General features: G+C 37.8%; 1 protein-coding gene across 1 annotated transcript in view; it reads right to left on the reverse strand.

Annotated features, from left to right (window-relative positions):
• Positions 1 to 282: 282 nt before the first annotated feature.
• The window catches only part of zmat4a (zinc finger, matrin-type 4a), a 74337-nt gene continuing 59655 nt past the window's right edge, over positions 283 to 14964 (reverse strand). The window contains exons 6-7 of the mRNA XM_079487603.1: positions 12258 to 12354; positions 283 to 1712 (exon numbers count right to left, since the gene is read on the reverse strand). Coding sequence (XP_079343729.1) covers positions 1685 to 1712; positions 12258 to 12354 — 125 coding nt within the window. The 3' untranslated portion in view covers positions 283 to 1684. The remainder of the gene's footprint in view (positions 1713 to 12257; positions 12355 to 14964) is intronic.

Below are 14964 nucleotides of genomic sequence, written 5' to 3' on the forward strand. Positions count from 1 at the left end.
ACCCCAGCAGCTGATTTATAATCTAAGGTGAAATATAAGAACCAAAGTGGGATTTTTGCAGGCGATTTCTTGTTATGCTGCAACTGAATTAGTGTCAGAAACTGAATGTTAATTAAGTTTGATGAAGGTCTGTGCTGTCTACAGAGAGAGTTAGGAACCTGTGCCACTCACGGCACGACGATTTTGGAAAAAAAGGACATTCCATATTTTAAAACGGGGGCATACTTTCTGTAAACATTCGGTCTTCATGAATTAATGTAGAATCAAACGCTGTCACCAAAAAAGGTTTTGAAGTGCCTTTTATTTCATTTCAGACACAATCGATCACATGACCCAGATCACAAAGAGGGAGAACAACAGCCTGCTCTCTTAAAGGGAACACACATTAGTTCCAATGAAACAATGCACAAATGGATTTCTCCATCTTCGAAACAGAGAGCTGATAATTTTTTTGTGCACTTGTTTGTTAAAATTCAAATCTTTACATACATCATAACAGATTTCGTTCTACCATGATTGGCTGAGTAATCTATACTTTTTTTTAGTTTTCCGGTTTTTTAAATCATTTCCATGATTTTGTTATAACTTGATTGTACCAAGGAATAAACTGACATCTTTCTATCAAGAATAAGTCAAGCGTTCTCGTTATGAACGCTTTTTTGTAAGAGAGAAAATAAAGAGACGCAATCAGTGCAAATGTAAAAGCTTGAGAGCACACCAGTTTTGCAGCTTATGACAGTTTCATAAATATATTAAATATATCTTCTACAGTACACTTCTAATAATAATTCAAAGTATTATTAGAATATTCTGAGACAGACGATTACAGTAATCTTGTACATACCTTTTCATGTTCACACGTCAAAGAAAACAGCAGGCATGTATTGCAAACTATGAATATGTGAACAACAAACAGATGAAGCATTTCTCTGCTTAAGTCTACACAATTATTAATATTATAATGCAACCTCATTCAAATCTGTTGAAAACTTTAAAAAAATATTAAAAACCAGACCAGAAGTCTAAATAAGTTTATATTAGCTGTGCGTTCACGTTTATCATCTCAAATGCCCATTCATCAAACACACCAAAAACAGCTACTTACAGATAAGACATACATATATAAACACATCTAGCAAAGTTTTCTGTAGAAACCCAAATGCACACATACAAAATAAGACATAAACATGAATCGTGGACGACAGTTTCCATAGAAGTAAAATTTTTTGTTACAATTTTCTTGACAAATAATTTGGCAGATTTTTGGACAGATATTGCTTCGCTGAAAGAGTGACCACAAGTAGGGTTTTCAGTCATGCACACAACAACTGACTGAGATTAGATGCAGTATATAAACGTCTGCTAAATGACTAAATGGTGATGTAACCGAGAACTGGCAGGTGGGCATAGCTTGATGAAGTCACATCTGCTCCAGAGTTTTAGGGCATGATGTCTGATGTCATGAGGAGGAGGACTGCTGCAGAAGAGGCTTAGAGGAAGAGGGAAATTGGGAATGAAGGCTGATATCTAAGAGGATCTTCTTTTGCGGTCAAGTTGATAGCAAGTCAACAAAGTAAAATGGAGCAAAATTGTGAGAGAGAAAGATAGCAAGAGGCAGAAAATCCAGGGCAAGCTGTACACAGCTTGTCTGACATCAATCCAATCATCTTGGTTCTCCTATGGCTCACTGGACACAAAGTTGATTTTTTAAGCTAAAAAGAGAAAAAACAAGCATATTTTTGTGATACAGTATATTATAAAATTAACATACATTATCTGACGTCTCATTAGTTATAATGCAGTATGTTCTGTAACATTAGAAGAGCTGAATTTACACACTGGTCTAGAACCCTTGAATTGCTTCCAACCCAGTCATTTCACCAGCACCTCGAGAACAGCCTTTCAGGGCTCTGTGTTACATCCTGAATTGATTTGCATCTCTCTGTCAAGTAGGTTAAAAGCTAGGCGAAAGTCAAAACACAGTAAAAGTAACCCTGCACTCCACACAAAATTACATGCCCACGTCCTTCAAAATACAGGACTGGGAAAGCCTGTGCAAAATTACACTAAAACAAAAGATGATAGTGTGGAGCGCAAAACACAAGGGTGCTGTGTCATTACACATTATCATAAGCACTGTACTCTGATGCAACAAGATACATTTAGGTAAAGATCTTGCAGTAAAAGATGAAAGCAAGATTATGTTGAGGCCTACAGAATCAGTTCAACAGTTTATCCTGTAAAGCATGTTAACATCTCATGAAATATTTGCAATGATATAATGCCAAGTGACTGTGACATTGTAACAAGCAAATTTTCAAACGGCGAGAGAGGCTCGAGTTATTCTGCTGTTCTGAACTGGTTTTACACTGTGGTATAAAAGGTTGCACATTTGGCCAGAAAAGATAGAGCGAAGTGGTGAAAGCAGTAAAATATTGAATTCTCTGTTATAAAAGTAACTAAAGATTGAAAAACACATGAACAAATTATAGTTATCATTTGAATACAGTTTTCATCATTTATTTGACAATGGTTAAAGGGACCGTTCGCCCAAATTAAAAAATTCAGTCCTCATTTGCCACCATTGACTACCAAAGTAGGAAAAATGAATATGGTAGTCAAAGTGCCCCAGAACTTTTTGCTTTCCTTAATTCTTCAAATTATCCTCATTTGTGCTCAACAGAACAAAGACATTTGTTAAGCAATTTTTCCTACTATGGTAGTCAATGGTGGCCAAGAATTGTCCGGTTATTAGCATTCTTCCTAATATCTTTCTCTGTGTTCAAAAGAACAGAGAAAATTATACAGATTTCACCCCAGGGTGAGTAAAGATGACAGCATTTTTATTTTGGGGTGAACTGTCCCTTTAATGCCATTACGATTACATAATGTTAGCAGTTACAACCTTGAAAAAATTTATTCAAAAATGCTGAAATGAATATGAACTAAGATTAATAAATTCTTTAGAAGCCGTGTTCATTGTTAGTTTGTGTAAGCTAATGTATTACATCATCCAATCTCATTATAAAATATTTCCATGTAAACTATGCGATAGGATACTGGTACATAATAACCAAAAACCAAATAACAGTGAAGACATGTTAACATGGGTTGGTAATGAGAAAGCAGACCATTAGAGTAATGCTTGAACTGATTACGTGGAGCAATAACAACACCACCGAGAACACTAACAGAGTTTTAATTACAGCTTTAATCTCTGTCGCTCTAGAATTGTTACAACGTATATTAGCCAAGGAAAGTGATAAAAAAGCCTTGTAAAAACATCATCATGTGACATTTAGAAGAACTGGGGTTAGATCAATTTATACAAAGACAGTCACAAAACTGTTTACCCTCTTTACCTTAACTAAGGAAATCTCCTGCTACACATTCAAATGTCAATTTGCATTACAGTCATTACCAATAAAAGCATCCTTCATTTCAAAATGCCACGCCTTAGAGGGTTATACAGAGGAACTCTATAACACACAATCTCTATTAAATAGCTCGAGAAAATGACAAGATCCACCCACTCCAGGTCAAGGCTTTTTGGCAATCACTTATGCTACTAACAGCTTCTAATAACTATTCTACAAACCCTTTTTCGAAATATTCATTAAAACGTTTGTACCTCTTTCAGACTGTTGTTTTTAATATGATTCATATAATTTGGAATGCAGTAAGCTTTGTAACATTTGAGATACAGTAAGGCGGTAACAAAAACTATACAAATATAAAAAGTACTGGATTGGAGAGCTAAATATGTCATAGTGGCCCCTGTGATTTTGCAAATGTCTTTTTAATGCAATTCAAAGCAAAAACACTAGATGGTACTGGCCTAAATTATTGCTTTTTATAACCACAAGATCAAACTGTGTGTGTAGATTGATCCGGCAGCTGAGACAGCTGCAACAAAAGCATTGTTTTTCTGACAGAGGTAAACAGATTGACAAAAATGCAAGTGAGACAACTGTCTGGATGGCTTCTTTGGACCTATGTTTCAGAACAAATTCACCCGAAGCCATGTTTATCAATGTCTATAAAATGTAGAGAGTGGCAATCTTACAAAATATAAGTGCACATCCTCTTCATCTTATTATACCTGGGTAAAGTTCAATTATACTCTCAGTACTACTAGTTTAGTACTAGATTGCATGTATACTAATAGCACACTTGAATAACTCTCTTTTTTATTTTTGTGTAAAAACTAAAGCTATCAAATCATTAATTGCGATTAATCGCATCCAAAATAAAAGTTGATGTATACTTATTACAAAGCTCGTTGGAATGCTTGTTTCTGATTGGCCAGTCGCAACTGTCACGGTTCCCTTCTGTTTCTCCCGTGTTTTCCACAAGGACTTCACTTCCCACGATCCTTCACGCTCCCGCACCTGTCTCATCTGTGAGCGATCCCCTCATCATCAGTGGACAATATACTGTACAGTATACTCATTCTGTTTGCCCCATCGGTATTGTTCGTATGTCAGTGTTATTACTCCATGTCCTATGTGCTTGTCACCGTTTTGTGTACCCTCTGTGATACTTTGATCCTTTTGATCCTTTCCCTGACAGAATACCGGACATCCAAAAGTTTAATGTTTTTGACCTCCATGTCAGTAATGGTAACGCCGTTGTAACGGGGGAAACATTCATTCGTTTTATTACTCGTTACTGAAAAAACTAATGCGTAAAATAATTTATAATGGCGTTATTCATATCACGGATTATGTCAAAACACAAACCTTTATTCTGGGTGTGATTAATCCCGATTAATAGTTTGCATGACTGGTAAAAATAAAAATCTAAAGTAAAGTGGAGTTCATACGAGGTTCATACAGTACTGGAAAAACATGCCCATCTACTGTACAGTCAGACGGTAACATGTCTTACATTCCAAATTAAGCAAAACAAAAGAGCCATGAGCTACATTTTACATAATATTCTTCTCTACTTTAGGTATCACATTTAAACTAAATTGCTGTTGCCAAGCCAATGCTCAGTGCTCTACTCTTTCTGCCTTTAGAGGAGGGTGGTTGTCTTAGGATAGAGCAGTGGTCTCCAACGTGGTGCCCGTGGGCACCTGGTAGCCCGCATGAACTCTGTAAGGTGCCCGCTAAACACAGGGCTCACCAATAATAAATCTGTGACTATACCGATCAGCCAAGTGCTACATCTTCATGAAAGTTTTCTTATAAGCAAGTGTTATAAGCTTTAATATATTCTTTAATATAAGAAGACTGAATTTGGTTCTGTGAGCATTAAAATAAGGCCTCACATGTTTAAAGTTTGAAAGTATGTTATCAACAAGTAGCCCTCTAGAGGATTTTAGATATTTTGGTAGCCCTCGCTTACAAAAAGCTTGGAGACCCCTGGGATAGAGACATCACATAGTCATGGTGATCTGCAACTGCAATTAGGAAAATGAAATTCTTGGGGCTTAAAATGTGCATTTAAATTTTGAGATTGTGAAAGTGCTCATGTTTAAGTGATGCTATACTATTTCCAGACAGCATTTAGAGTAAAGATGCTGGCACTCATTTGTTCAACAAGTATCTGAATAGCACATCAATGCCATTAAGTCACCAATTTTTAAGAAAAACACATTTTAAAATGTGTGATGTTAGGTTTAAAGGCTTAATCATTGTTTGTCTCTAATATCGCACAAACTCTCACTGCCACTGATTTTGGTCCTGTCACTTGTCAAAAGCAAGCAGTGTGTGCCAAAAGCAAACAATGTTGTTTGAAGACTGTCTCAGCCTATTTGTTTTCACTACAACGAAATCAATATTTCATGTTTTATTGCTCTTTGAGAAGGACAAGTTTATTTCACACCTGAAAAATCAAGCTTCCCCCCAGGGGCAAATAGCTCATTGCATATACGATGAGTCTGAAATCAAAGGTGACTGCTCTGAGAGAGATCTTTCTGACTTTAAGGCTGCTGAGCATAAGAACCACAGGGAACAAGTTGACAGACAGGAGAGGGACCCAGGATGAAAATATTTCATTAACCAGGAGGGTGAAAGTGGAGGTTTGAGGACAGGTTTACTGAATGCTCATGGGGGAGATGTGGATGAAGTTCATAAGGCTGACATCTTATTGCGTACCGCTCAGTTTAATGTACGGAACAAGAAAAATAAAGGAAGATGAGAATAAAACAGACCAGAAGAGATCCCTAATGCATTTTTAGAAACTTGCAAAGCTGCAAAGAGTGGCTGTTTTGGAAAGCTTTTTAATTACAAACGTACTTAGTAACTTTTTATTAAATTGTTCTAAAAAAATACAACATACACTCTAAAAGAAAAAAATAATATGGCTTAGTAAATATCATTAAATAAACATTTATATTTACTTAAAATCTTTTAAAATTATATTTAAATCATATCACTATTTTCTTCAGTGGGACATAATGAATTAATGTATTAAAAATGTATTGAAAATGACAAAAATGTATTAAAATCCGACAGTTAATTTCTCTGACATTTACTTACATTACTTAGGTTACTTAATGAAAAAACAAGTATTTAATTAACACATTATATTTTTAATATACACTTATTATTTTGGGCGAATTCTAATATAGATATTTATGTTACTCATATTTACATATTAATTATTTACATTTAAACAATTTAAACAGCCCATTTTATTGATTTCACAGCTTTAAAAATTTTTTTTTTTAAATTGTTATATGTAAAATAACTGGTACATTTTTTAGAGCGTATTTAGTGTATCAAGTATTAACTATTGGTGTGTGGGGTGAGCAGTTACAATATGTCCCTTAGTCTCAAACAAATGTGTACAGGAAATAAGTATGATCATATAACCCAATATTGGGACTTTATACTTGGGATTTTCAGGGATCCATTGAGAGACAATACATAATTAGAAATTCTGTATGAATTACATGTACGCATCTGACATATACTTTTATCCAATGTGACTCAAAGTGCATTCAGGATATAAAATTGTATTAGTTTATCAGATGTTCCGTGTGATCAAACCCGTGACCTTTTGCGCTTCAAGCGCAATGCTTCACCACAGAAACACTACAGAAACACACAGGAATGATAAACACACATTTTATGAGGGAAAGTTTTTGTTCACATATTAAACAATAACGCTTTGCTCCTTTCAAAGTCTATATGTGGTGAGGAAGGCGGGACGAGAGCCGTGAGACGGGGCCGGTGGCGTGAATGATATTTGGAAACCGCTGTGCGCACACCGGTCGCGCATATCTCAAGGAGAAAATTGGGAGCTTAAGAGGACGAGCAGCAGGACTGTTGACTAGGGAGGACCGAGCCCGGACATATGTTAAGTTTGTGATTATGTTTTGTGGCTGTGTTATTGTTTATTTGATTGTATTAAAGTTTGTTGAATGTTCGCCGGTTCCCGCCTCCTTCTTTCCCTTTTATGGAACTTCATTACACTATACTACATGAGCGTTGCCCTTCATAGTAAGTAGGGCATATTTCCAATCGGATTGGCCCAGTGTGTAATGTGCAACCCATTAACATCTCCCAACTCCTATCAGAACAGAACATGTGTAAAGAGGGGTAAGTGTTTCTATATGTACAGGGCACGTGTTGCGGCTATGTGTGGTGATGGGACATTGATGAATGATGCAACATAAGTGTAATGATGCCATGATAATGAGTCTGTCGACTGGGCTTGACCTATTGAAACTGAAGGAGAGGAGGAATGACTCTTTTCTCGTTCTTATTCTCTTCATACCCTCTTGTCTTCTGTGTTAATTAGATATACGTCAAACCCTTGAGCTTCTGGTCAGTTGTATGTGCGTGTGTAAACAGCATTAATAAGTGACAGGTTACATTGTTTGTATTTTAGAGAAATTCAGAAATTCAACCTCTGTATCAAAAAACAATAATACAAAATCTTGCTTTATATTTAAAAAGGAGATTTCCTACTAGTGCTAAACCACGCCAAACAAGCCCCCTTTAGCTGCATGGTTTCACAAAAAACTATTTAACATCTGGAGAAATGTTCCTCTTTCAAAATAAAATTATTTTTAAAAGGTAGCAAAGTTAGAGACATTTTCATCTTTGGTTGTTTGGGAAACCAAAAATGGTTATTCTAGGGCACAGAATTTATTTTATACACTCGTAATACGCTGATTTTAGAGTGTATGCCCAATGTTTCTGTGTGCTATTCATTGTTGCTATCTATATAAAGCATTTCCAAATAATTCACTTTTACAGTTCCTTTTTCGTTCCTATGTAGGTGGTAGACAGAAAGGCGGTTAACAAGGTTTTGAAACAGAGATTCAATCTATCTTCACATCAGACATCAGTTTACCGCTGTCTGATCCATCACAAATCACAAACACAGCTGGATAGAGATATTACACTCTACAATTTAGGAAATTACTTTACTATAATAGAAAGTGGTGAATAAATAAACCCTTCAGAGCTAAACCAAATTACCTAATTCGGCAGGAGCAACATGTTTAGCTCATCTGCTGGCCGTGGGTTTGATTGAACGGGGCAGGGTAAGAGGCAGGATTTTGATTTAAGCTGCTGGAGGAGACGTGGAGTGTGTCTATTGATTGGGAGACTTATCCGTATCCTTATCATGAGATGGTAATTTGTTTCACCATCCCCTACAAATAGTGAGAACTGAATTTCCTCATTGAATTTTGTAACCTGCGCACACTCCTAAAGTCCTTTACGGTGATTGAAAATATAGACTGAAACAGCTCAGGGGTCTCATTTATTACCGTTGCATATGCACAAAACATGCCCCGAAACGTGCTACTTCCTACGCAAAAGATGGGATTTATAAAAACATACTTGACGGGAAAATCGGAGCATTTGCATGCTAACTCATGTGTACGGACATTTTGGAGAGCGGTTTGGTGATTTCGATAGTGAGCAGGGGAACTGGTGGTAGTTAAAGAAATTTAAAATATTTAACTCGACATGTTGCTCAAAAATCACTGTTACCACATACTAGTATAAGATACATTAATGGAACTTAAATTTTTTCATGATCTCAAGGTTGGTATAGGGTTTACCATTGATTGTAATGACAATGTGTAAGGAATTTAATGTGATTGGTGCAAGCATATAAATACTATGGTGACACTTGTGCATGTAGTAGGCCTACAACATGATGCACTGGCACTACTAGAGGATTGTGCAAATGGCAGGCTTAGGAGGGAAAGAGTATTCAGGGACCATGAAGATTTCCTGGCCATGCTCTTGGATCTGTGTGCTGAACTGGGCCCAACATTAAAAAGGACAACAGGACGGAACTGCACCATCCCGGAAGAAAGCCAAGTCCTTTCAGTTTTAGCTTTTCTGGCATCCGGGACTTACCAGTGGGAATAAGCCGATAGGTAACTTTACAATTATCATGGTGTATTTTTTTGTTGTGCAAAGCCAATTTTGTAATTGTGTTACACTATTAATTTGTAGTTGGTCTGGGTTTTCACAGCTATCGCTGAGCTCCTTACTTCCTGCTGTTTTAAAAGGGGTAATATTAAAATGACGAGTCGATACATAAAGTTTTCATACACTGCTGGAGAACAGGCCAATATCAAAAGGTAATTTGCAGCAATGTCCCGTTTTCCAAATGTAATCGGAGCAATTAACTGCACCCATTTTGCAATACATGAAAACATATCAATTTACTTGACTAGAAAATGTGCTATTATATATGTGAACCCAACATGATTCTGACAAATGTTGTGGCACGATGGCCTAGTTCTCCTTTAATTAAACGCACAGCAATGTAGGGACTAGACTTGAGGCAGGAACCGTGCACAATGGCTGCCTTCTTGGTAAGTTAAAATAATACATATAATGGTCTGTTTTTAAAGTTTGAGAATACTGTACTATTATTCTCTCATGCTGTTAACAGGTGAAAGTGGTTACCCCCTCAGACGTTGGCTCCTCACTCCATTCCAAAACCCCCAGAGTCCAGTGCGCTACAATGATGCCCATGGTTGTGCACAATCGGTAGTTGAGAGAGCCATTGGCCTCAAGTGTAGATGGGGATGCCTTGCTGCTTCGGGCAGCAACCTTTTATATCAACCCAAAAATGTCTCCCAGATCATCATGGCATGCTCCATTCTACACAACATGGCACTGAGGAATGGTCTCCCTCTTCCTCCCGACCTCCCTTACCAGCAACATGAGGAGCCTGACCCACAGCCCCCTCTCCAACATGAACGGCATCATCAGGGAGCAAGGTACCGCAAGGCAGTGAAGCGGCATTTGGGAAGAGACAACAATGCAAAGGTTCATTTTTTAACAACATAGTTTAATGAAGATGCAATGTCACACAACACAACACAACTGCAATGAGGCAAATTCCATCAATTGTGTCCCTCTGTGTTTGAAGTACAGCCTCAGTCAGCACCCGGCCACGTGTGCCATGCGGACTGAGCGCCAGGAGTCTCTACATCATCTTGTATTCCCCCATCTTCTGGAAGTGCAACAACAAAACAATAACATTCTGTGCAATTTTAATTTGGATTAATTGTTCTGATAAACAATAAAGTGATTTACCTGGTTCCCTGTAACCCCCATGTCTGTCTCCCTCCCTCTCAGACACAATGCTGCACACACTGCTTGATCCCCTCCAGTCGCAGACACACTCTGACGGGGACAGGCAAGCCTTTTTTGGCCCCCAACTTCAGATCGGACCATTATTTATTTTAGAAAAATGTTAGCAACTGACATTTCTGGGACATCATTGACTACCATAGTACGATAAATTAAAATGGTAGTAAAAGGTGACCCAGAGGTGTTTGTTTTTTCCTAAACTCTTCAAAATATCACATTTTTGTGTTCAACAGAAAAAATGGTAGTCACTTTTCCAAATATCCTTCTTTGTGTTCAACAGGTATACAGGTTTGGAACAACTTGAGGGTGAGTAAATGATGACTATTATTTGGAGTGGAGTGGAGTAGCCCTTAACAAATTCTACAGACAGTTTAAAGAGCAAATGTTTGACAAAGCAAATTTAATAAATTGATGAAAACGTTTATGATGAAATAAATATTTTTCACTTCTCATTAAGATTGTGTATTAAACCCATATTATAGACCTGGCATTGTGCACTAGTCTACATTCATGTTGGTTTTTATGACAAATTGCTTGTGAAGTTTCCTCATTTGTAAGTCACTTTGGATAAAAGCACTGTTAAATGAACAAACGTAAATGTACTTAATCGAAAACCTGGCAATGAAATGACCAGTGAGTGTTTGTTTTATTGGTGTCTGTGTATATGATCGTCTGTAATGTATGTGCAGTAGACTGTTTCTTTTAGGTTCTTTAGGGAATATTTGTTCCACCCTTTTGCGTTTGGCATGAAATATGTGAAACTGAATATATTAGAGAAGAAGGGAACAGACTGGTCAGGGTAACTGAAGCGTGACACATGGGTTTGATTAATAAACTGAGAGCGGCTGTGTGTCAATATGCGTGTGTCAGTCACTCAACTCATGGAGGTGACACGCTTTAAAATATCACCTGGAAAAAGATCAGCTGGTTGAGTGTGGGACACATATGCTACTGGTCGACAAGGACAGGGAAGACATCCAATCTGAGGGCAGGAGATGACACAAAAATCTGGACATTTGAGAGCCATTGCAGATGGAAATCGGGCTGCACTTCGGTGGTGCATGTGAGCTACACATTTTTACAAGCAGCAGATTTATTGTGTACTGGTTAGAAATAAGTATTTTTAACTGGAAACAGAGAGATGTGATAACTGATGCACTAGTCTCTATGCTCCCTCAGATTTGGATGTGCTCCTAATGTTTGCACAGTTAATGACCAGCATGTGTGTGTAATCTGAGAAATTGGGGTCAGGACAAAAATTACAGAGTAACTGCTTCAAATTCGCTCTAAACCGAGTGTTGAAAAGAGGAGGAAAGCACAAAACAAACAGGCTGACTGCCAAGTGAGAAGACTGATGGAATGGGTGCAAGCTGTAGACTCATAAAGAAAAGATCATTGTTGATTTAGACAGGTCTCAGTTGCAATGATGTCAAAAATACATGATGTTACAGGTACAACTCCTCCTTTAGCGAATCATTTAAGAACAATCCCAAATTCAAGAATGCTACAATAAATGCTTTGGGATGTACTTACATTTTTGAATTATTCATATGTCAGAGCACTAGGAAATTATTCCTAACCTGTAACTGTCACAGTAACTTACTCTATATGTGCAGTCTTTGTGTTGAATTTTGTATTTTTGTCAGGTTATGTGTGCGTGTCAAAACTAACTTGTTTTGGTGCTTGGAGCCCTGCAGGTGTGCGTGATACTGTGCCACTGAATTTAGCGTGACGCTGCAGATGTCACACGTGTAGCAGCGTTTCAGACCTAAAGAGAAAAGACACACATTTATCAAAATACAAACACACATAGCCAGACACAGACAACGCAGAGCGATCACTCATCTGTAAAAGCACTGTTATCCAATATAGCTATCAACTATTCAGACGCAGAAAAAAAAGGAAGAAACCACTTTAGAGACAATTTGTCTGATTTTAAAAAGTACTATTTATAGGTATCTGTATGTGTTTTGGTCATTTTTTATTCTGTGAACTACTAACAACATTTCTTTTTGCATTTTTTTGCAGAAAATGAACACTGGATAAACAGGTCAATATAACTGTATTTTCCAGACCTCAAATACGGCAAAGAAAACAAGTTCAAATTCACTTTTAAACAATAAAGCTGTAATAATCACATCCGTGTGTCTTGTCACGCTGTCAGTCTTTCACATAGCTGTTGGATGACTTTATCTCATTCCTGAGGTTTTTTTTTTTTGGAAATTCAACAAAGACTGGTCTGTAATGACCACAATACATCTAGAAATGCTTTTGAAATAAAAATTTGGAAGGGTGTTTTATTTTTTGAAGAACAGGTCAGTCTGATAAATTAATATTACAAGCATATTCTTCTCTCTCTCTCTCTCTCTCTCTCTCTCTCTCTCTCTCTCTCTCTCTCTCTCTCTCTCCTCTATCCACCATGCTTGAGCTAAAAACAGACTGGTCAATAAACCCTTATCATGTCATTCCTGAGAACAGAAGGACTAACTGGGGAATGAGATAACGCTGGTCCCTCTCTTTTTCTCGCTTGGCCGCGTCTCACGGGTCAATGCTCGGCTGTGTTTCGCAGTTCTGCCTGATCAACTCTCCTGATTACTGGACCCCGGAGGGAATGTGTCTGTGCGGAGAGAATCAATTAGAGACATACATAGCAAAGAGTCTTTTATTTATTTAGGTTTATCAGGCCCCTGAAACAACTATCTCCATAAACCAGATCAATGTTTAAAGGGAGGGAGGTTTGGTGGAGAAAAAAGTGAAACTTGGGTGAAACAAAACAACACCTTATATTACTAGTCGTGGTCTGTTGACTTTGGAAGCCATACAGCTTGTGACTAATGACACGATGCAGCAACACCCTGGCTATCAGCGCTGTTTATGCCGGCACCCCCTGTTATGGATTAAGTGTCCCGTGTAATTGCTGTCATGTTGCACTAATAATATTGCACGCTGAAATATGGCCCTGGCAACCTCCTCTCCAAAATAAGTTAAACCCATAAACATCATTTGGAGGAGAAGGGCACGAACGCTTTACTGTTGATTCATCATCATGTCCAATTTTATCCATTCTCATACATCTACAGCGTGCTGCCTGTGACGATACGGCCTTGCGCTGCATTACAGCAGTCTGTCTAAAAAACGGACGGCGACAGGCTGGGAACAAAATCTTTCATGTGTCTGTCCTGTTACACACAAGTGTCTGATTATTTCTGCCAGTGCAACCAGCAGGAGTTTTGAAAGTTGCTAATCATATCAGCAACAGAGAAACTGAAAACCACAGCAGAAACTTTTCATGCGTCTTTATACAGGGTCATAAACAAAATTGATTTCGGCTTTGGAAGTTTGAAGTTACTGTTCATCTAACAATGACACTTGTCGTTTTTTATTCACCATTATGTTCACCCTGTTGTCCTCCACATTAGAAGCCCCATCAAGGACAAGAACGAGACTACAAGCCTCTGAAAGGACAGAAAGCACCACAAATGCACTATAAACTAGTCCCTAGGACATGCTCTAAAGTCTTTCTGAAGCCATACGATGGCTTTACTATAAATCTTATACTACATTAATATTTACTGTCCTTGTATAGAAAGAGCATAAAATTCATCTTTAATATTTTAGTTTTTCACAAACAAGGGTGAGGAAATTATTTTACTGTCTGAAGTAACCATGAAACGGGAAGTGATGGTGTTTTCTTATAAATGGTGTTGTTTATTTGAGTGTAATGGCTTCTGGAATGATAAAAATGTAAGGCGGGCTAAATTTTATTCTTGATTGGATTGTCTGAAGCCTGGCCATTGGACGATCAGTATTGTCCTGCCCTCAGGGCGAGACATGAGTTATGTACCTGTCGAGAAGAGATGCTATTCGGAAGGGAATGGGAAACCTTAAAGATTAGGAGGGCTCACATATTATTTATAATAAAAACTTCAATATTCCCTACAGTAATACAGTCAAAAATAAGGTCTGACATCTTTTTTGGCGACTCGATTCCCATGTTGATAAGCATATTCTTAAATCAGTCAGAATTAATCACAGTCCATTATTTAAACCCTTCTTCACACACACGCTCTTGGATACTGACATTAAGGGGAAATGTCGGTGTCACGAAGGCTTGGGGTGACTTCCCAGCTGGCCCTCTGACAGGATGCCTCTCAAACGCTTTTTGAAAAGGTGAAATAATGGTGCACTGCCCGAGCATTCATCAACTTTAGAGAACCGTTCCGCCTGTCATGCTGCCCACGGTACGCATGAGTAATGAAGGGCAAACCAGTGCGCAGCTCCTACGAAGTCTCTCTCATCTGTGTCGCCCCGTCAAAGATTTATTACTCTTAACACGAAACAATTTCTGAATGGGAATAGAGGAACCACAAGTGGTATA

Source organism: Barbatula barbatula, assembly GCF_947034865.1.
Source record: "Barbatula barbatula genome assembly, chromosome: 2".
Lineage (NCBI taxonomy): Eukaryota > Metazoa > Chordata > Actinopteri > Cypriniformes > Nemacheilidae > Barbatula > Barbatula barbatula.